Source organism: Misgurnus anguillicaudatus, chromosome 13 (genome assembly GCF_027580225.2).
Source record: "Misgurnus anguillicaudatus chromosome 13, ASM2758022v2, whole genome shotgun sequence".
Taxonomy (NCBI): domain Eukaryota; kingdom Metazoa; phylum Chordata; class Actinopteri; order Cypriniformes; family Cobitidae; genus Misgurnus; species Misgurnus anguillicaudatus.
In genome coordinates, this window is record NC_073349.2 from 4,416,042 (window position 1) to 4,439,437 (window position 23,396).

General features: G+C 36.3%; 2 protein-coding genes and 2 long non-coding RNA genes across 7 annotated transcripts; 3 read left to right on the forward strand and 1 right to left on the reverse strand.

Moving 5' to 3' along the window:
• The first annotated feature begins 551 nt into the window (after positions 1 to 551).
• On the forward strand, positions 552 to 22,404 carry LOC141369263 (uncharacterized). Of its 3 annotated transcripts, XM_073874865.1 has the most exons (11): positions 552 to 641; positions 720 to 812; positions 906 to 1,302; positions 1,403 to 1,453; positions 1,589 to 1,670; positions 1,749 to 1,850; positions 1,947 to 1,993; positions 20,128 to 20,203; positions 20,282 to 20,374; positions 20,468 to 20,514; positions 20,623 to 22,404. In XM_073874865.1, the coding sequence occupies exons 3-11, from the start codon at positions 1,250 to 1,252 to the stop codon at positions 20,762 to 20,764; spliced, it is 693 nt and encodes a 230-aa protein (XP_073730966.1). In that variant the 5' UTR covers positions 552 to 641; positions 720 to 812; positions 906 to 1,249; the 3' UTR covers positions 20,765 to 22,404. The 3 variants fall into 3 exon arrangements, with proteins under 3 accessions (XP_073730966.1, XP_073730967.1, XP_073730965.1); XM_073874866.1 differs by having other exon boundaries at positions 559 to 812; XM_073874864.1 differs by lacking the exons at positions 552 to 641; positions 720 to 812; positions 906 to 1,302; ... (2 more) ...; positions 1,749 to 1,850; positions 1,947 to 1,993 and adding exons at positions 19,088 to 19,184; positions 19,263 to 19,330; positions 19,425 to 19,475; ... (1 more) ...; positions 19,773 to 19,874; positions 19,969 to 20,015 and having other exon boundaries at positions 20,623 to 22,396.
• LOC129440844 (uncharacterized) lies at positions 6,732 to 8,279 on the reverse strand. The gene is made up of 2 exons (XR_012372838.1): positions 7,702 to 8,279; positions 6,732 to 7,295 (listed from the first exon to the last, which is right to left on the reverse strand). It is a non-coding gene; the product is annotated as an uncharacterized lncRNA (long non-coding RNA).
• LOC141369376 (uncharacterized) lies at positions 14,320 to 15,391 on the forward strand. Its single transcript, XR_012373044.1, has 3 exons — positions 14,320 to 14,597; positions 14,741 to 14,893; positions 15,181 to 15,391. It is a non-coding gene; the product is annotated as an uncharacterized lncRNA (long non-coding RNA).
• On the forward strand, positions 17,231 to 19,014 carry LOC141369262 (uncharacterized). Of its 2 annotated transcripts, XM_073874863.1 has the most exons (9): positions 17,233 to 17,303; positions 17,455 to 17,560; positions 17,686 to 17,756; positions 17,856 to 18,081; positions 18,211 to 18,281; positions 18,382 to 18,432; positions 18,589 to 18,673; positions 18,752 to 18,844; positions 18,936 to 19,014. In XM_073874863.1, exons 1-9 carry the CDS (start codon positions 17,275 to 17,277, stop codon positions 18,984 to 18,986), a joined length of 783 nt encoding a protein of 260 aa, XP_073730964.1. In that variant the 5' UTR covers positions 17,233 to 17,274; the 3' UTR covers positions 18,987 to 19,014. The 2 variants fall into 2 exon arrangements, with proteins under 2 accessions (XP_073730963.1, XP_073730964.1); XM_073874862.1 differs by having other exon boundaries at positions 17,231 to 17,303; positions 18,589 to 18,844.
• Positions 22,405 to 23,396: the final 992 nt, after the last annotated feature.

Sequence of the window (23,396 nt, forward strand, 5' to 3'; positions counted from 1 at the left end):
TCCTCAGCCCCAGACGCCTCCTCAGCCCCAGCCGTCTTCATCCTATCAGGTAGATTGTGAACATTATTAGTGCCAATTTTAATGATAAAGTCGTTTCATGTAAATTAGTCTTTAGCAGAACTTCTGTTAATTCTGTTAAATTTGTTTTAATAAATGTGTTTTAAATTTAAAATTACAGCAAAGTAATGAGATGGAGCTGACGTCAATAATGGCCAGACTCTGTCTCACAGAAACTGATATTAAAGCTCAGTAAGTTTATCATAGTCTGTCTGTTTTAGACTTTACATTTTTTATTTGCACAAATGTTTACAGAAACAGTTCTTAACAATATATTTATATGTATTTATAGACATTCATCTCCTCACGGGCTGTTGGCTGAAGTCACGCCACCTCAGGCCATGTAAGTTTATCAAAATCTCTCTAAATTCATCTGTAACCAGTTTAGTATTACTTATATTAAAATGATTAATGCTTATATATTACATACTTTATTTTTTACAGTAAAGTTAAATGTTATCAGAAACAGTTCTTACAGTATCTTTATTTGTATGTGTAGACTTTCACCTCCTCACAGACAAGCGCCTCCTCCCGCCTCACCTCCACAGTGTCGCGCTTTTAAGCGTCCGCCTCCTCCGTCACAGGTAGATTTAAACCGAAGCCTTCAGCAGAACTCAATATTCATTTTAATTTGTTTTAATATACGTGTATTTAATCTTCAGGATGAGATGAAGCCGACGCCAAAGACGGACAGTCGGAATAGGCTGTCGGCTGAGGTCACGCCGCCTCCGGCCCAGACACCATCATCCGCTCAGGTAGATTTAACCGTTTAGACCTAAATGTTATTTGTGACAATTAAATTGAGAATTTCATTTCATTTATTAAATCTTTGATTGTTTTATTTACAGCAAAATAAAGCAGACACTGCCGTGGCCGACTGTTCTTCAGTGTCTCAGTAAGTCTTTATTTCAGCATTAACCTTTTTTATATTACATTTAGTTTTTTATTTGAGATATTTTAGCGCTTGAATGTTTGAATTCTCACAGTACTTTTATATGTTTATAGACCTTCAACTAATAACAGTCGGCCAATCCGGCAAGTGTCTCCTCCCGCCTCTCCTCGTAAGCGTCGTGCTCCTAAGCGTCCGGCGTCTTCACAGGTAGATTAAAACTGAAGTCTTTAGCAGAACTAAATTTTCATTTTATTTTGTTTTAATATACGTGTATTTAATCTTCAGGATGATCCGGATGAGATGCAGCCGACGCCAAAGAGGCCCAGGCTGTGCAATACCGATATTAAAGCTCAGTAAGTTTATCATAGTCTGTCTGTTTTAGACTTTACATTTTTTATTTGCACAAATGTTTACAGAAACAGTTCTTAACAATATATTTATATGTATTTATAGACATTCATCTCCTCACGGGCTGTTGACTGATGTCACGCCACCTCAGGCCCAGTAAGTTTATCAAAGTCTCTTTAAATTCATCTCTAACCAGTCTAGTATTATGTTTAGCTGTGTTTTTACATTTTTTACAGTAAAGTTAAATGTTATCAGAAACAGTTCTTACAGTATCTTTATTTGTATGTGTAGACTTTCACCTCCTCACAGACAAGCGCCTCCTCCCGCCTCACCTCCTCAGCGTCGTGCTGTCAAGCGTCCGGCGTCTTCACAGGTAGATTAAAACTGAAGGCTTTAGCAGAACTTAATGATCATTTTAATTTGTTTTAATATACGTGTATTTAATCTTCAGGATGATCCGGATGAGATGGAGCCGACGCCGAAGAGAAAGAGGCTAAATGGGCTGGCGGCTGAGGTCACGCCTCCTCCGGCCCAGACGCCATCATCCTCTCAGGTAAATTTAACCGTTTAGACCTAAATGTTATTAAGTGACAATTTCATTGAGAATTTAATTTCATTTATTAAATCTTTGATTTTGTTTTATTTACAGCAAAATAAAGCAGACGCTGGGGAGGTCGAGTGCTCTTCTGTGTCTCAGTAAGTCTTTATTTCAGCATTAATCTTTGTTATATTACATTTAGTTTTTTATTTAAGATGTTTTAGCGCTTGAATGTTTGAATTCTCACAGTACTTTCATATGTGTTTATAGACCTTCACCTCCTTCAGAGACATATACCTCCTCCCGCCTCTCGTCGCCGTCTTTGGCGTCCGGCTCCGTCTTCACAGGTAGATTTAAAGCGAAGGCTTTAACAGAACTAAATATTCATTTTATTTTGTTTTAATATACGTGTATTTAATCTTCAGGATGAGATGGAGCCGACGCCAAAGAGGGCCAAACTTAAAAGGCTGTCGGCTAAGGTCACGCCTTCTCCGGCCCAGACGCCATCATCCGCTCAGGTAGATTTAACCAAAGACCTAAATGTTATTAGTGACAATTTCATTGAGAATTTCATTTAATTTATTAAATCTTTAATTGTTTTATTTACAGCAAAATAAAACCGACACTGCCGTGGCCGACTGTTCTTCTGTTTCTCAGTAAGTCTTTATTTCAGCTTTTGTAATATGACATTTAGTTTTTTATTTGAGATGTTTTAGTGCTTGAATGTTTGAATTCTCACAGTGCTTTTATATGTTTATAGACCTTCAACTAATAACAGTCGGCCAATCCGGCAAGTGTCTCCTCCCGCGTCTCTTCCTAAACGTCGTGCTCTTAAGCGTCCCGCTCCATCCACTTCACAGATAGATTTAGACCAGAGCCCTGAACAAAACAAATTCAATTAAAAAAGTTATTTGATGTCTTAAATCTCTGTTTGTTTTATTTGTAGGAAGCATCTGAAGGCATGGTATCAGACGCCAAGAGACCCAGACTGGATGGGTTACTTTAAAAAAAAAAATAGAAGAAGAAGAAGAGACCCAACTTCACCTCCTCAAACCCCGAGCAGAAAATAAATAAAAATATTTTGATATTAAACAGAGTAGAGTAGTGGAGAAAACAAAAATGAGAAAGATTGTTTGTGACGCATTCATTATGTTCATTTATTGTGTCAAACTTAAATGTAATGCGATTATCAGCCGCATCAAATGAAAAGAGCAAAAATCATGATCAGGTTTTACCAACATTTCCATCATCCACTAGAAAGCACTTACAACCAAACTTACTGTAAACCTAATAAGACAAAGAACCAAGTTAGGTTGAAATCACTGAGAGAGAAAGTTAACTTAGTCTAAAGTTTCTCTGTTCTCCTTTAACTCCTTTAGTAACACTAAACAGACAGATCACAGATGAGTTCAAACAGTTAACTAACTTAAAATCAATACAAGGTCTTTACATCTTCTAACAATCTGATTACGAGGTTAAAAGATCAAAAAGGTTTTCAAACGTCTCTCTACAGCTTATGACGTATAATATATGAGAGATTTCTGACTGCAGCAATAACTTATAAAACATAACACTTATTTTTATTATCATAAGAAAACATTGAAGTTTATTGGTTATGACGTGGACGACTAATATAAACATAAATCATTTCTGAAGAGTTTGTTTTGAATAAACACAGTAAATAATCTTTTATTTAATATCTAAAGGTGAAAACATCTGTAAGAGAGATCTGTATATGAGCTGTTAACTGTTAATGTTTGTATATAGCACATGATTCACATTGTTTTCTTTATCACACTGCATTCAGGGATCTTGATGGCCACATAAAGGAGGTGACCTATAAATCAACACAACATTTTATTCATCTGTTTCAGAGGTAAGTCGTTTTATTACAAATGTTACTTTATAAAGTCACTGTTTTATTATTATAAGTCATTTAAAATGATAAACATCCAGTGATGCTCTGAATGAACTGAGATTTATTGAACACACAGTGTTTCTGTTCATCTCATGTTATTCTTGAGTATTTATAGAGTAATATTTCATCCTGAAGAGTCTTTAGTTTGATCAGATTTATAAAAGAGAGATCAGCTTTAACTCTGGAGATGAACTGCGAGTCAAGAACAAGAACACACTCAAAACATTATCTCACTATCTCTTGATAACTTATAATTCACTACATGTTCATATCAATGATTAATTCATGAATCCAGCTTTAAACAAACACACACACACAACTTCACTGTTACTCTGTTTCAGGGTTTATTTTAGTTAATGATATTTATCTTCAGAGGACGTCTGTGCATGCGTGCACTTATGATGAGCGTTCAGCAGCACATATTCAGTGCTATATTATAATGTTAAAGCACTTTTATTACATTTACAGATGCAAATATCAATTGCTGTCTATCTCTGTCTGTTTTCTTTTTGAAAATAAAATATTTTTTAATAAAATGGATTGTTTGTGATTGGACTGAATACTATACACATACATATGTTTATTATTAATATATCTCCAAATATCAGTGGATGCATAAATTAAACACAAGTTACAATTCAATCAGTTACTGAATGTTACAATAAAGTACATTTACACATCAATTCAAAACAAACTCATCGCTCTCTTTTACTTATTAGATAATATGAGATCTCAATTTATAATAAATGTGTGTGTAAATACATTGTCAATATTGAGCCAGAAACTTTAACCTATACTTGTCCTATACATTTGATCTATAATTGGTCTTTTTCTTTAAAAATCGGCCTTTTGCAGCTACTTTCCTGAGCTATCATTTTTTGAGCCAAATGATTAATAATGACATATTATGTTACTATGGGCACTAATGTAACATTTCCATTCTCCACTTCTGTCACAGCAGATTATTCAATGCAAATGAATTATTATTAGTGTAGTGTACTGAAAAAGCATTACACAAAATTATTGAAAATCTGTAAGGACTGTAAAGTTTGCAGTTGCTTTAAAAAACCATAGGTCTCCCATTTCTGTTCCTGGAGGGCAGAAATCAGTCTCAACCCCAATCAAACACATCTGAACCTGCTAATATCACAGGGCTGACAACGTTTGAGTTTATCTTGGAGTGAGATTTAATGGGGGGAGAGGGTGTTTGAGGGTTTATAGAGGGTTGGCATCTTGGGGTGGTTATTAAATTATTTATTACAATTATATTTCACTAATTGATTATTAAATAATAAAATCATTATGTGTGATCTTTACTAAAATAACCATTTGCCAAACAACTTATTTGATAACAGTGTGGATTTTTTGCTCTTTCTCTATTGAATTGTTGCAAAAAAGGTTTGCATTACAAATGCAATTACATTTTTTAAATTAAATTGAATTAAAAGCTTTTACTGAGTTTAAAGTCTGTTATCATTTTTATGTGTGTGTACTATGGATAATATAAATACACACACATACATGTATTATATATTTAATGTGGCACTTCCTCCTCACAGCAGCAGTAATGTGCATTGGTGAAAGATGGATACAGTTAACACTCATTTATACATCACTCATTATATTATCAAAAATAGTGACAATAATCCAAATTCAGAAAAAAACTGTCACAATCTTATAAGATCGGTAAAATTGCACATTTGCATCAGGCTTAAAAAACAAACCTCACCCGGATTGAATCAAGAGCGTATCGGTGACGTAATAACTGTGACGCGCATGAAAAAAATAAAATATTAAAATAATAAAGATATTTTTATTTTTGTACAAATATTACCTCCAACAAAAAGTATGGGATTTTGAGTGAAAAGCTTTAATAAACAAATCTACATTAACGTACTGGTTTATTTTGCAGAAATATGACAGTAATACCACACATGATCAAAACAATATTACAGGGCTAGTCAACTGGCGGCCCGCTGTTCACCTTTGGCCGTTTCTTTCTCAATCGGAAGGCTGCAGCCTCCGGAGGTCGCATATGCAGACTGCATACTTCATCAAGATTAAGTTAACTGAGCATTACATTCACAAATCATAAGCATATTACAACAATTTACGATTAACTAAGAATAATAGTCAACTTTATAATTGTTAAAATTCTGAAATAAGACTTAATCATTCATGTATGCAGCCTGGAAATGCGACCTCCGGAGGCTGCAGCCTTATTGAGAAACGGCCATAGTCTGATTTAAATTCAGCGTGGTTATTTTTACCTTACCACTGTACAAGACAACACAGAAAGGGGCTGTGTGGGGTGCCAACCATCTGCGGGTGCGTAATTATTTGATCCAATTCGAGCTTTGGATGCATTAAAGAAAATAAACTTATGCGACTACACCGCATGTGACGTGGCGACCGGAAGTGATGTATTTCAGTGTGTTCCAATCAAAACTGTGTGCAAAGTTGAAATTATTAATTATTGTTTGTTTTACTTTATCAGTAACACTCGAATACTCTAATTACTGGTAAGTAAATTATTAACTATATATTCGTAGATTAAAGGTTCTCTCCTATGACAGATTTACGATTAAACTACATTTTCTTTATGACTGCCACTAGGGGGCGAACACCCGACATTTATATCTGTTTAATGTACAATGGAAAGGCTGTTTAGCATATCTATAAAATATTAAAAAAGAAAACATGTAGTGCAATTTTAGTCATTAGGGGAAGACTGGCTATATGTTGTGAGTACTTGACATGTAACAATTAATGAAAGTAAACAGTTATGAACAAAATATGTTTAGGAGTGTTGATCTCTTACACTTTTACTATTAACATTTGGCTCTTACATGTTAAACTGCAATTGTTTTTAAAATATTAATAAAGAAAATATGAGTTTGCAGTAATAAAAAGGCTTTCAAATTTCAATTTTTTTTGAAAATGCATGTTTTTAATATGTTTTTTTTTTTAAATATACTATAACAAAAGTAACAAAAATGACAACAACACACACATATATGGTAAAAGTAAAAAATATATAAAAAGTAAAAATAGGGGTAAAAGTTTGGCCTGCGTCATATTTATAATTTTAAAATCTGGCCCCTGAAGAAAAGTAGTTAAAGACCCCTGCAATATTACATACAGAATTTTGTGGTAAAACGACCCCCCCACACACACACACAAAAATCAACCAGACCAGACAACTTCCACACCACATTCGTGTGAAAGTTAAAATAATTAACAAATGATGTTTTTGAAAACTTTTCATTATTTATAACTGTGTTAAAGAAGTTCAAAAAAGTTTAAAGATCTTTGCACAGTTAATTTGCATCCCCCTCATGTGCTGCGCCCCACACAGCATGTCCCGTTTTTTGCCCCATATCGATTTAAAACTAAGTTACTCTGCCCACCAAAGCATGATGTAGAAGAAACTATTTCAGAAAAAAACATTTGCCGATTATAACAAAATACTTGTTTATTTTGAATGTGGTCGCTCAGGAATGGACTCCAGATTGCAGTCCTCATCGATGTCAGCTGAAGCCCTTTTTACATCACGAGAAGAAAACACACACAGCAAAAAAAGATTTTAGTTTGAGTCAAAAGTTAGAGACATACAACTATTTGTATTAGAAACTATGATGTAATATACATGAACATATATATATTTATAATTACAAATGCCTTATGTTTGCTAAATAACTTATGCTTATAATGCTCAGCATTGCTGATAATACTCATATTTCTCCCACATATCTTATTTTCTTGTTTTTAGTTTTTATGTTTTATCCATCAGATTCATATCACTATAAACATTTGCATTTACATAACATGTCATGGAAAAATGAACACATGTAAATCTCGTGTCTTAGTCATTTATTTTACAATCAAAAACAGCTAACATGAAACAAAAACTGTAAATGCATGATGAACATAACAAGACAAACTTACTGTATCTGAGCAGCAGCTCCACTGCTCAATGCATCTCTGGTGACGCGTCTTTATTTTGATACAGTCTGGTCTTTTTGCACCTCACTCGTGCTCCTAATCACCTTCTCAAAAACAAAAAAGTAATCTGCAATCGACGATCCAAAACGGAGATATTTATATCTAAACCTTATCGTTTTTTTAAGCTCTGTATAACTAGCCATAGCCGCTAGCATAACAGCATTTGGTTGCGCAAGCGTACGTGTGTTTGCGCAGATCTGCGCAGACGCACATTTTACCGACACAAACCAATCAAACTGAATCCTTGTAATCGTTTATGATTGGTTACTATCCCCATCAATCAAAACTTTGTTGGCTAGGCATTGGCTGGCTTTATTTTGGCTTCATCCAGTCAACACCTAAGGAACGCTAAATGACAGCTCGCTTACCCAATGATGCTCTCCCTGGGCATTTTAAATTCTCAAACCTTACATAATTGGACAAAACAGAAAAAGGCGGTGTCATTTTTTCGGGGAAGAAATTAACGGAGTAGAAAAAGATGACTTTTCAAGAATCGATATTTCATTGAAAATTAACTTTTTTTTTTTATTGAAATTGAACATGATCGATCATACTAACCAGAAGCGCGCATGTAAACAAAGGCGGATCTTTTGGGATTTGTCCCTATTTTTCGTTGTTTTGGATTAAAATTGCGGGATGCATTTTAAAGAGTGGACACTTACTGGTGTTGAGATGATATGTAAGTACTGTCCATATTAATATGCGGTCCGTCTGCATTTCATTTAATCCTTTTCCACTCCAGTGTATTATGAAAAAACAAGATATGAACATGAACATGAAGTACAGAAACCCATAGATAGGCTACGCCCCTATGGCCCGCCCACGGGCCTGTGCGGGTTACGTTTAAATAATTGTGAATGAATAGTTTCATAGTTAACTATTTATGCTGTGAGCATTTATTTTAAGATTTTTAAAGTGTGTCTGACACATGGATGGTTGTCTCTGGGCTAATATTTCCCGGCTATCCACTGACTTAACAACCTGGCCTGAGATAAAACCTGAAAGCGTGTGTCTCACTTTTGTTTTAAGTGTTATTTGCAGTTTTAATATTTTTATAAGATTTTCTGAGATAAGCTTGATCTCTATTTGAAGTTTGCTTTTGCACACGCCACCATTTTAGAAATGCGTTGAAGTACACAGATAGTATCGCGAGAAGATGACGTACACGCGCACTCAACTGCATCTCTCTTAAACAAAAATTCACAAATTACATCAACACCAATAATTGTCACTAGACTTGCTGATATAATTGAAACAATAATTAATTTAGATTAAACTGGATTTGTAAATTTGTGAAAGACCACAGCGTATTATATGTCAATGTGCGTCAATATTGTGTCAATTATTTATTTAACCATTTCTTATTAATCATGCAACTTAAACTTGAAACAGATGCGAATAATGACATTAGACACTGAAAAGCTATTGATAAACTTTTAAGTAAATGTACAAAGCACATCGTTTAAATTAAAAATTTATTAAATTATTTAATTTAATATATAATATATTTAATAAATAATAAATATTAAAGTAATGTATCTAATGAAATTTATTAAATCATTAACTGTCACATCACCTTCAGCCTTCAAATACTTTTTGCTCCCGGATTTCTAATTGGTTTACAAACTATGGCGTCACTTAATTCTGCAGGCAGCTATGTGAGACTGATATGATGTCTGTTCAGGAGACAATATCGCACCAAACTTGCACAATTTCTTAAGGTTCATGTTTAGTACGAGGAATAGTGATCTGAATTAAAGTTTACCAAAATAATATTAAGGATAATCTCTTTTTGTTTATATTTTTGCCCATTTTACCTTTTATTTAAACAGTGATAGAGGAGAGGACAGGGAGGAGAGAGGGGTCGCCGAAAGTGCGAAAGCAACACATGTCGGAGCGCTGCCCAACACCATCGGCTCCGACGGATATAAAAAAATGTTTATTTCTTTTTGTGAAATAGAAAATACAGAAAACATGAAGCCTACACGTTACACTAAATTAACTGTTTAATAACACTCCCTCTTAATTTATTTATTTATTTACTTCTTATCACTTTTATTATTTTATTAGTAGCCTATATTATTTTCTTTTGTGGTTTTAATGTAATTATATTTTATATTGTTTACTTATATTAATTGCGGGTTGTAGAGCTTGAAATATGTATAAGTGTATTTTAATTCTTTTTTTAAATGTAAGTACAAATGTACACAAAATATATATTTTTTAAATGTTAATTTGTGTAAAGTTTTAAATCGAAAGTCATAATAAACAAGCATTAAATGAGGTGTAATGTACATATTATTACACGTATGTCATTTACAACATTTATACAGTTATTTAAATGCATGCTGGTGACAGTTTTACCTAAATTTTAATTATTCTTTTTAAAAGCTCAGACTAAAATGTACAATGATATCCGTTTAAATCTTTCAATATTTCTCTGTGTGTTTGCTACCTTAATTAATTTCGAAACACTTTAAACTTTAAAGTTTGTAAACTGATTTGTCTATAATAAAAACAAATGTTAATGTGTAAAACAGTTTGAATCGGTTTGAATGAATGAAATGCGAGAATCTATTCATAGACGGACATTTGCCGCCTTAAAATATGTTACATTTAAAGTCATAAGAATCCAATTTTTATTTAATGTTAAAACCAAGCACACTAATACAATATTAAACATTCCTTTTTGCGAACAAAATATATGGCGATTTATTTATTGAAGTCAACACAAATAGCAAATAATACTGAAAGGGCGTGTAAATATTAAATTATTAATACGATAATATTTAAAAAGACGTGATCATTTACTTTTCAAATGTTATAACAAAATATCTAAAGGGCGCTTTATGAAAAATATTAATTCTTTTAATATCCGTGTTTACTATTGGACTGAAGAGAATTTTATTGTTGAAGACTTTTTATCTGATATAGAAAAGATAGACAATTCCCGATATTCATAAAGCAATTATAAAAAATGATATATATGTGTGTGTGTGTTTGTGTGTGTGTGTGTGTGTTTATGGTTTCCATGGTTTAACTACAGTTAACAATTTTTAATGTTCGTATGGTGACGCTGTAATGCAGTGATTATTACGTCAAGTTTCAGAGGCTATAAAAGTCAGCGCGTCCTTCATTGTTTCGTGGGTTTTCAGTTCGGCGTGTTTTGGTGCTTGTTCACAAGTCCAAGGCGATTTTCTGTGTTTTTCCTGGTTGTTTGTTTGTCTTTGTGTGTTTTGTTCGTCATGTTTCCCGTCTTTGTTATTGACAGAGGATCACGACGATTCCCTTCAGCGGAAGAGCTTTCTGCTGCTTTGAATAACGGGTCGACTCTCCTGTTTGTTAAGGAGAATCGGCCCGTTGTTGCAATCAGCAGACCTCTATCTGCTCCTGAATTCACTGAGCCCTCCGTCCCTGTGTCACAGGAGGAGGCGCTCAGTGAACCGGGCAGTCCGCATGAGGGAAACACAGTGGATGCTGAGGTTTCGGTGAGGCCGTTATCAACAGCAGAGGAAGCCTGTAAGTTCATACATATTCACCTCTGTAATAGTCCAACAATATCTGTGACTGATGTACAAACAAAAAACACTGAGTGAAATGTGTGAGAGAGAGACACTGTTAGCCAAAGGACTTTTTAATGATTAATACTATTCCCTTATGAATACTGATCGTTTTGTTTTTTCAGTTAATTAACTTTTTTTAATAATTATTTGAAGTTTTAAAGTGTTTTGCTGTCCTTCTTCACCACCATATGACACTGAATCTCAGATTGACAATCTTGGATGATATGCTGGATTAAAGGATGATCCTTGAATCCTTAATTCTTATCTGTTCTTTTCACTTACAGGTCCAGAGGAGAAGGCCATGGTCAAGGTTGAAGACACTGAGGAGGAGGCGTCTTCATCTGATCATGTGCTTTCTCCAGTGTCTGGTTCAGGCTCTGTCACCAGCTCTCTTACTGAAGGGTAACATAAGACTTACACAGCATAAAAACTCTTTGTAATAGATGTCTGTACTCATGTGTCTAACCTGACTTATTGTTTTGATATATTTGTCGGATCAGGAGTTCCTCTGTTGTGGACGACGAGCCTCCACTCAGCATCCAACCAGTGCTGTCTCTGCCTTGGGTCGGTGAGGTGGTCCCCATAGAGGACATGAAGCCACCAGCTCCCACGAAAGGTGTGGACGCACTTGATTTAGTATATTTGTGAACATTATTTTGTTGTCATCAAGTTGTTTAATTTAACCTCTTTGCTTTGTTCCCATAAGGTTTTCCAGTTTGGAAAGACCTAGGGGACACGGTGGACCTTCATGTCGCTCATGAGGAGACCACACCACCATCCTCCACTCAGGCAGCCGACACACATCAGGTGAGATTCTGTCTGCTTATCTCATCTTCAGAGAGATTTTATAGAGACTCTAGAGGAATTATCTAATCGCTAAATTAAAACATCACATTTCAATACCAGCCCGAGTTATTAACAGTAACTAACACATAACCTAACTGATGATGATGTGATTTCTAGGGCGATGCTCTCAGCTTTGTGATGTCTGAATTGACACCAGCTGATCGAGCCGCCGCTCCCCCATCTCCTGCGTTATCAACAGCAGAGGAAGCCTGTAAGTTCAGACATTTTCACCTGTAATCTGTCCAACAATATCTGTGACTGATGTTCAAACAAAAAACACTGAGTGAAATGTGTGAGAGATAGAGAGACACTGTTAGCCAAAGGACTTTTTAATGATTAATACTATTACCATGTGTAACCTGATCATTATTTTTTGCAGTTAATTTATATATTTTTTGAAAATAATAATTATTTGAAGTTTTGAAGTGTTTTGCTGTCCTTCACCATATGACACTGAATCTCAGATTGACAATCTTGGATGATCCTTAATTCTTATCTGTTCTTTTCTCTTACAGGTCCAGAGGAGAAGGCCATGGTCGAGGTTGAAGACACTGAGGAGGAGGCGTCTTCATCTGATCATGTGCTTTCTCCAGTGTCTGGTTCAGGCTCTGTCACCAGCTCTCTTACTGAAGGGTAACATAAGACTTACACAGCATAAAGACTCTTTCTGTACTCACGTGTCCATTTGCAAGATTGTATTTTTTAGCTCTAATTTACTGATTTATTGTTTTGATATATCTGTCAGGAGTTCCTCTGTTGTTGCCGACTGGAGTGAGGTTGAGCCCCTTAGCATGGCACCAGTGCTGTCGCTGCCTTGGGTTGGTGAGGTGGTCCCCAGAGATGACATGAAGCCACCAGCTCCCACGAAAGGTGTGAACGCACTTGATTTAGTATATTTGTGAAAATTATTTTCTTGTCATCAAGTTGTTTAATTTAACCTCTTTGCTTTGTTCCCATAAGGTTTTCCAGTTTGGAAAGACCTAGGGGACACGGTGGACTTCCATGTCGCTCATGAGGAGACCACACCACCATCAACACAGGCAGCCGACACACATCAGGTGAGATTCTGTCTGCTTGTCTCATCTTCAGAGAGATTTTATAGAGAGGAATTATTTAATCGCTAAATTAAAACATCACATTTCAATACCAGCCCGAGTTATTAACAGTAACTAACACATAACCTAACTGATGATGATGTGATTTCTAGGGCGATGCTCTCAGCTTTGTGATGTCTGAATTGACACCAGCTGATCGAGCCGCCGCTCCCCCATCTCCTGCGTTATCAACAGCAGAGGAAGCCTGTAAGTTCAGACATTTTCACCTGTAATCTGTCCAACAATATCTGTGACTGATGTTCAAACAAAAAACACTGAGTGAAATGTGTGAGCGATAGAGACACTGTTAGCCAAAGGACTTTTTAATGATTAATACTATTACCATGTGTAACCTGATCATTATTTTTTGCAGTTAATGAAAATTTTTTAAAATAATAATTATTTGAAGTTTTAAAGTGTTTTGCTGTCCTTCACCACCATATGACACTGAATCTCAGATTGACAATCCTTGATGATATGCTGGATTAAAGGATGATCCTTGAATCCTTAATTCTTATCTGTTCTTTTCACTTACAGGTCCAGAGGAGAAGGCCATGGTCAAGGTTGAAGACACTGAGGAGGAGGCGTCAGAGTCTTCTCCTGATCATGTGCTTTCTCCAGTGTCTGGTTCAGGCTCTGTCACCAGCTCTCTTACTGAAGGGTAACATAAGACTTACACAGCATACAAACTCTTTGTAATAGATGTCTGTACTCATGTGTCTAACCTGACTTATTGTTTTGATATATTTGTCGGATCAGGAGTTCCTCTGTTGTTGATGACTGGAGTGAGGTTGAGCCCCTCAGCATGGAACCAGTGCTGTCTCTGCCGTGGATCGGTGAGGTGGTCTCCAGAGAGGAAATGAAGCCACCGGCCCCCGTGAAAGGTGTGGACGCACTTGATTTAGTATATTTGTGAAAATAATTTTGTTGTCATCAAGTTTTTTCATTTAACCTCTTTGTTTCATTCTCAGAAGGTTTTCCAGAGTGGACAGACCTCTGGTACACGGTGACCTTCAGTGCATCTCGTCAGGAGACCACCACACCACCATCCACAAGTGCAGGCGGCCCACATCAGGTGAGATTCTGTCTGTTTGTCTCATTTTCAGAGAGTTTTTATAGAGAGGAATTAACGTAATCACTAAAGTAAAACATCACATTTCAATACCAGCCAGAGTGTTAAACAGTAACTAACACATAACCTAACTGATGATGATGATGATGATTTCTAGGAGAACATCAAGGACCACAAGACTAAAGATCTCAAGGCGAGGGCGGAGATTTTAGTCTTTGATGTGGTCCGTTTCTTCGGATGTGGTTATGTTTCTGCAGAATTCCGGTAAGGACTCACAGATCTTCAGTTGTTTTGTTGTAGTAACATTTTTGTGTTTTGACATCCAGCGATTAAGTCACGCTGATCAGATGCCTAATAATTGTTAGAGAGCCGAGATAGTTTACAATGATCATTTTTCTCCCATGCAGATTTAAGGTAGGGCGAACATTGGTGGACTTTGCCCTGACCTCTGAGGAGGCATGTAGTCTCGTGAGGAAGACTTTGGACCGTGAGATGCTCCGCCTGCGTAGAGAAGAGAGTTCGCCCCAGAAATTGATTCACCTTTACAGGTTCATAAAGAGGTATGAAGATCTTTCTCCTGCCACATCTGTCAAGAATGTTTTTTAGTTGGCAAACAATGATGATAACAAAAGCGAATCAGTACATTAGAAGTCATACATTTCAGATTGATGCTGCGCTTAAAGAGAATCTTATTAATGTATTCAGTTTGGGCAAATGTATTCTTCCATTTCTTATAGGTTTAGTTACAATATGTTAGTTTTGTCTGTATGCAAAAATAAACAGCAATTGCTTAAGCACTACAATCATTGCAGAAATGGTACTCACAGTTTTTCCTATGCGTTCCTAGGTATCCCATGATTTTTGTAGGCATGAAGTGCCAACTTTCTTCATGGGTCCTCGAGGATCTTTATGATTCAGACCTCTCTTCAGAGGATGAATCTGATGAGGTTGTACCTGCTGCTGCCCCTGCTCCTGCTGACCCTCCAGCAGTGATCCTTCCCTCTCCTCCTCCTGCACCTGCACCTGCTCCTGCTCCTGCTGACCCTCCAGCAGTGATCCTTCCCTCTCCTCCTCCTGCACCTGCACCTGCACCTGCTCCTGCTGACCCTCCAGCAGTGATCCTTCCCTCTCCACCTCCTGCACATGCTCCTGCTGACCCTCCAGCAGTGATCCTTCCCTCTCCACCTCCTGCACATGCTCCTGCTGACCCTCCAGCAGTGATCCTTCCCTCACCACCTCCTGCACCTGCACCTGCTCCTGCTGACCCTCCAGCAGTGATCCTTCCCTCGCCACCTCCTGCACCTGCTCCTGCTGACCCTCCAGCAGTGATCCTTCCCTCTCCTCCTCCTGCACCTGCTCCTGCTGACCCTCCAGCAGTGATCCTTCCCTCTCCTCCTCCTGCACCTGCACCTGCTCCTGCTGACCCTCCAGCAGTGATCCTTCCCTCGCCACCTCCTGCTCCTGCTGACCCTCCAGCAGGGGTTCCACCCTCCCCTAGTGTGTCTCAGTAAGTTAAACAAATTCTGTCACTTTTTATCTGTTACTATTATAATATTACAATAAGCTGCTGGTAAATGTTTGCAGAAACAGTTCTTAAAAATATTTAAATGTGTTTTTAGACCTTCACCTCCAGATGGATCGACTGCTCCGGTTGAGACGCCTCAGCCCCAGACGCCTCCATCCTCTCAGGTAGATTGTGAACATTATTAGTGTCAATATTAATGATAAAGAAGTTTCATGTAAATGTTTTAAATCTGATTTATTTACAGCAAAATAAAGCTGATGAGATGGAGGACATGGAGGTGGAGACTAGTTTACCATCTCCGTAAGTTTATAAAAGTTTCTCTAAACTCATCTGTAACCAGTCTAGTATTACCTTTAGCTGTGTTTTTAAATCTTTAACAGTAAACTTAATATTTTATTGTTTGAATGTTTGCAGAAACAGTTCTTAACAATATATTTAAATGTGTTTTTAGACCTTCACCTCCAGATGGCTCAACCGCTCCGGTTGCGTCTCCGCAGACGCCTCCTCAGCCCCAAACGCCTCCTCAGCCACAGCCGTCTTCGTCCTCTCAGGTAGATTGTGAACATTATTAGTGCCAATATTAATGAAAAAGTAGTTTCCTGTAAATGTTTTAAATATAATTGTTTTACTTACAGCAAACTAGTGCAGACAAGGTGGAGGACATGGAGGTGGAGACTAGTTTACCATCTCCGTAAGTTTATAAAAGTTTCTCTAAATGCATCTGTAACCAGTCTAGTATTACCTTTAGCTGTGTTTTTAAATCTTTAATAGTAAACTTAATATTTTATTGTTTGAATGTTTGCAGAAACAGTTCTTAAAAATATATTTAAATGTGTTTTAGACCTTCACCTCCAGATGGCTCAACCGTTCAGGTTGCGTCTCCACAAACGCCTCCTCAGCCCCAAACGCCTCCATCCTCTCAGGTAGATTGTGAACATTATTAGTGTCAATATTAATGATAAAGAAGTTTCATGTAAATGTTTTAAATCTGATTTATTTACAGCAAAATAAAGCTGATGAGATGGAGGACATGGAGGTGGAGGCTAGTTTACCATCTCCGTAAGTTTATAAAAGTCTCTCTAAATTCATTTTTAACCAATCTAGTATTACCTTTAGCTGTGTTTTTAAATCTTTAATAGTAAACTTAATATTTTATTGTTTGAATGTTTGCAGAAACAGTTCTTAACAATATATTTAAATGTGTTTTAGACCTTCACCTCCAGATGGGTCAACCGTTCAGGTTGCGTCTCCACAAACGCCTCCTCAGCCCCAAACGCCTCCATCCTCTCAGGTAGGTTGTGAACATTATTAGTGTTAATATTAATGATAAAGTGAAAGAAAAAGTAGTTTCATGTAAATGTTTTAAATCTCTAATTGTTTTACTTACAGCAAACTAGTGCAGATGAGGTAGAGGATATGGAGGTGGAGACTAGTTTACCATCTCCGTAAGTTTATAAAAGTTTCTCTAAATTCATCTTTAACCAGTCTAGTATTACCTTTAGCTTTGTTTTTAAATCTTCTTCAGTAAACTTAATATTTTATTGCTCAAATGTTTAAAGAAACAGTTCTTAACAATATATATAAATGTGTTTTTAGACCTCCACCTCCAGATGGGTCAACCGCTCCGGTTGCCCCTCCTCAGCCCCAGACGCCTCCTCAGCCCCAGACGCCTCCTCAGCCCCAGCCATCTTCATCCTCTCAGGTAGATTGTGAACATTATTAGTGCCAATTTTAATGATAAAGTAGTTTCATGTAAATTAGTCTTTAGCAGAACTTCTGTTAATTTTAATTTGTTTTAATAAATGTGTTTTAAATTTAAAATTACAGCAAAGTAATGAGATGGAGTTGACATCAATAATGGCCAGACTCTGTCTCACGGAAACTGATATTAAAGCTCAGTAAGTTTATCATAGTCTGTCTGTTTTAGACTTTACATTTTTTATTTGCACAAATGTTTACAGAAACAGTTCTTAACAATATATTTAAATGTGTGTTAGACCTTCACCTCCGGATGGGTCAACCGCTCCGGTTGCGTCTCCCCAGACGCCTCCTCATCCCCAAACGCCTCCTCATCCCCAATCGCCTCCTCAGCCCCAAACGCCTCCTCAGCCCCAAACGCCTCCTCAGCCCCAAACGCCTCCTCAGCCCCAGACGCCTCCTCAGCCCCAGACGCCTCCTCAGCCCCAGACGCCTCCTCAGCCCCAGCCGTCTTCATCCTCTCAGGTAGATTGTGAACATTATTAGTGCCAATTTTAATGATAAAGTAGTTTCATGTAAATTAGTCTTTAGCAGAACTTGTGTTAATTCTGGTAAATTTGTTTTAATAAATGTGTTTTAAATTTAAAATTACAGCAAAGTAATGAGATGGAGCTGACATCAATAATGGCCAGACTCTGTCTCACGGAAACTGATATTAAAGCTCAGTAAGTTTATCATAGTCTGTCTGTTTTAGACTTTACATTTTTTATTTACACAAATGTTTACAGAAACAGTTCTTAACAATATATTTATATGTATTTATAGACATTCATCTCCTCACGGGCTGTTGGCTGATGTCACGCCACCTCAGGCCCAGTAAGTTTATCAAAATCTCTTTAAATTCATCTGTAACCAGTTTAGTATTACTTATATTAAAATGATTAATGCTTATATATTACATACTTTATTTTTTACAGTAAAATTAAATGTTATCAGAAACAGTTCTTACAGTATCTTTATTTGTATGTGTAGACTTTCACCTCCTCACAAACAAGCGCCTCCTCCCGCCTCACCTCCACAGTGTCGCGCTTTTAAGCGTCCGCCTCCTCCGTCACAGGTAGATTTAAACCGAAGCCTTCAGCAGAACTCAATATTCATTTTAATTTGTTTTAATATACGTGTATTTAATCTTCAGGATGAGATGAAGCCGACGCCAAAGACGGACAGTCGGAATAGGCTGTCGGCTGAGGTCACGCCGCCTCCGGCCCAGACACCATCGTCCGCTCAGGTAGATTTAACCAAAGACCTAAATGTTATTTGTGACAATTAAATTGAGAATTTCATTTCTTTTATTAAATCTTTGATTGTTTTATTTACAGCAAAATAAAGCAGACACTGCCGTGGCCGACTGTTCTTCAGTTTCTCAGTAAGTCTTTATTTCAGCATTAACCTGTTATATTATATTTAGTTTTTTATTTGAGATATTTTAGCGCTTGAATGTTTGAATTCTCACAGTACTTTTATATGTTTATAGACCTTCAACTAATAACAGTCGGCCAATCCGGCAAGTGTCTCCTCCCGCCTCTCTTCCTAAACGTCGTGCTCCTAAGCGTCCGGCGTCTTCACAGGTAGATTAAAACTGAAGTCTTTAGCAGAACTAAATTTTCATTTTATTTTGTTTTAATATACGTGTATTTAATCTTCAGGATGATCCGGATGAGATGGAGCCGAAGCCAAAGAGGCCCAGGCTGTGCAATACAGATATTAAAGCTCAGTAAGTTTATCATAGTCTGTCTGACTTTACATTTTTTATTTGCACAAATGTTTACAGAAACAGTTCTTAACAATATATTTATATGTATTTATAGACATTCATCTCCTCACGGGCTGTTGACTGATGTCACGCCACCTCAGGCCCAGTAAGTTTATCAAAATCTCTTTAAATTCATCTCTAACCAGTCTAGTATTATGTTTAGCTGTGTTTTTACATTTTTTTTACAGTAAAGTTAAATGTTATCAGAAACAGTTCTTACAGTATCTTTATTTGTATGTGTAGACTTTCACCTCCTCACAGACAAGCGCCTCCTCAGGCCTCTCCTGCTCAGCGTCGTGCTGTCAAGCGTCCGGCGTCTTTACAGGTAGATTAAAACTAAAGGCTTTAGCAGAACTTAATGATCATTTTAATTTGTTTTAATATACGTGTATTTAATCTTCAGGATGATCCGGATGAGATGGAGCCGACGCCGAAGAGAAAGAGGCTAAATGGGCTGGCGGCTGAGGTCACGCCTCCTCCGGCCCAGACGCCATCATCCTCTCAGGTAAATTTAACCGTTTAGACCTAAACGTTATTAAGTGACAATTTTATTGAGAATTTAATTTCATTTATTAAATCTTTGATTGTTTTATTTACAGCAAAATAAAGCAGACGCTGAGGAGGTCGAGTGCTCTTCTGTGTCTCAGTAAGTCTTTATTTCAGCATTAATCTTTGTTAAACTACATTTAGTTTTTTATTTAAGATGTTTTAGCGATTGAATGTTTGAATTCTCACAGTACTTTCATATGTGTTTATAGACCTTCACCTCTTCAGAGACATATGCCTCCTCCCGCCTCTCGTCGCCGTCTTTGGCGTCCGGCTCCGTCTTCACAGGTAGATTTAAAGCGAAGGCTTTAACAGAACTTAATGTTCATTTTATTTTGTTTTAATATACGTGTATTTAATCTTCAGGATGAGATGGAGCCGACGCCAAAGAGGGCCAAACTTAACAGGCTGTCGGCTGGTGTCACGCCTCCTCCGGCCCAGACGCCATCATCCGCTCAGGTAGATTTAACCGTTTAGACCTAAACGTTATTAGTGACAATTTCATTGAGAATTTCATTTCATTTATTAAATCTTTGATTGTTTTATTTACAGCAAAATAAAGCAGACACTGCCGTGGCCGACTGTTCTTCAGTTTCTCAGTAAGTCTTTATTTCAGCATTAACCTGTTATATTACATTTAGTTTTTTATTTGAGATTTTTTAGTGCTTGAATGTTTGAATTCTCACAGTGCTTTTATATGTTTATAGACCTTCAACTAATAACAGTCGGCCAATCCGGCAAGTGTCTCCTCCCGCCTCTCTTCCTAAACGTCGTGCTCTTAAGCGTCTGGCTCCATCCACTTCACTGGTAGATTTATACCAGAGCCCTGAACAAAACAAATTCAATTAAAAAAGTTATTTGATGTCTTAAATCTCTGTTTGTTTTATTTGTAGGAAGCATCTGAAGGCATGGTATCAGACGCCAAGAGACCCAGACTTGATGGGTTACTTTAAAAAAAAAAGAGAGAAGAAGAAGAAGAAGAGACCCAACTTCACCTCCTCAAACCCAGAGCAGAAAATAAATAAAAATATTTTGATATTAAACAGAGTAGAGTAGTGGAGAAAACAAAAATGAGAAAGATTGTTTGTGACGCATTCATTATGTTCATTTATTGTGTCAAACTTAAATGTAATGCGATTATCAGCCGCATCAAATGAAAAGAGCAAAAATCATGATCAGGTTTTACCAACATTTCCATCATCCACTAGAAAGCACTTACAGCCAAACTTACTGTAAACCTAATAAGACAAAGAACCAAGTTAGGTTAAAAATCACTGAGAGAGAAACTTCACTAAAGTTTCTCTGTTCTCCTTTAACTCCTTTAGTAACACTAAACAGACAGATCACAGATGAGTTCAAACAACTAACTTAAAATCAATTCAAGGTCTTTACATCTTCTAACAATCTGATTACGAGGTTAAAAGATCAAAAAGGTTTTCAAACGTCTCTCTACAGCTTGACGTATAATATATGAGAGATTTCTGACTGCAGCAATAACTTATAAAAAAACACTTATTTTTATTATCATAAGAAAACATTGAAGTTTATTGGTTATGACGTGGACGACTAATGAATACATAAATCATTTCTGAAGAGTTTGTTTTGAATAAACACAGTAAATAATCTTTTATTTAATATCTAAAGGTGAAAACATCTGTAAGAGAGATCTGTATATGAGCTGTTGACTGTTAATGTTTGTATATAGCACATGATTCACATTGTTTTCTTTATCACACTGCATTCAGGGATCTTGATGGCCACATAAAGGAGGTGACCTATAAAGCAGCACAACATTTTATTCATCTGTTTCAGAGGTAAGTTATTTTATTACAAATGTTACTTTATAAAGTCACTGTTTTATTAAAGTCATTTAAAATGATAAACATCCAGTGATGCTCTGAATGAACTGAGATTTATTGAACACACAGTGTTTCTGTTCATCTCATGTTATTATTTAGTATTTATAGAGTAATATTTCATCCTGAAGAGTCTTTAGTTTGATCAGATTTATAAAAGAGAGATCAGCTTTAACTCTGGAGATGAACCTCGGGAGGAGCGAGTCAAGAGCAAACAACACACACAAAACATTATCTCACTATCTCTTAATAACTTATAATTTACTACATGTTCATATCAATGATGAATTCATAAATTCAGCTTTAAACAAACACACACACACACACAACTTCACTGTTACTCTGTTTCAGGGTTTATTTTAGTTAATTATATTTAGCTTCAGAGGACGTCTGCGCATGCGTGCACTTATGATGAGCGTTCAGCAGCACATATTCAGTGCTATATTATAATGTTTAAGCACTTTTATTACATTTACAGATGCAAATATCAATTGCTGTCTATCTCGGTTTTCTTTTTGAAAATAAAATATTTTTTTAATAAAATGGATTGTTGTTTGTGATTGGACTGAATACTTTACATTTAATTATGTTCATTATTAATATATCTCCAAATATCAATGGATGCATAAATTAAACACAAGTTTCGTCTCTTGTCCTTCTATACTCTTTGGATGTATCTCATACGGCAAAAAATATATTTTCAAATATAATTTTAAATATATTTGAAAATATACAAAAAATATATGTGCTGAAATATATTTTGAAATATGTTTAAAAAAATATTTTTTACCAATATATTTTGGCAATTTTTGAGATGGTCCTCACTGCGGAACACAACATCCAGGGGGCGGGGTTGGATCTAGATCCAACTCCTCCCACTTTATATACTTTGTTCCGCCAAATGAACCAGTATATTTGCGTTGTTGTAGCCCGCAATTAGTTGCAACCTGTGGTCGCCAACGTTTGCTCTTATCAATTTAAGTGTATGTTTGATTAATAATATAGTTGAGAAAGATTCATAATTTAGAAAGTATCACAGTTAGGTGTAAGGAGAGGTACGGACACGTTCCCGACAGTTTGATATCACTGAAGAGATTTATTTGTACATTATCCCACTTATAACACAGCTATTCCTATACGAGTAAATATAAAAACAAATTTATTTGATATCTTAGCAAATAAAAAAAGTAAACCATCTACGAGGGAAACATGTTTCCTAATGGCTGTTCAAAGTCCACACAAGATAAACATTCAATTTATTAATTTCTAAATAACATGCCATAGCCTATATATTTTAATAATTATGCATATTTATACTGTATCCATTAATAGGTCTTAAACTGCATGTGGTAAGATTACTCATAGTAGGCTTACCCGAAATGTTTTACTCCAAAACATTATAGCAAAAAACTTACATTTCACCCTAAAGGCACTACTTTTATTGTAGTCATAAGTAAAGTTAGTTTTTATATCAAAATAATAACTTAATTTAGTTACGACTTAATGCGGAAATGGTAACGTAGCAACACGTGTATGACGTGTCTTGTGGTAAAACTGCCGACCAATGGGATCTCTGGATCGGGATCCAACTCCGCCCCTGGATCTAAATCCAACCCCGCCCCCTG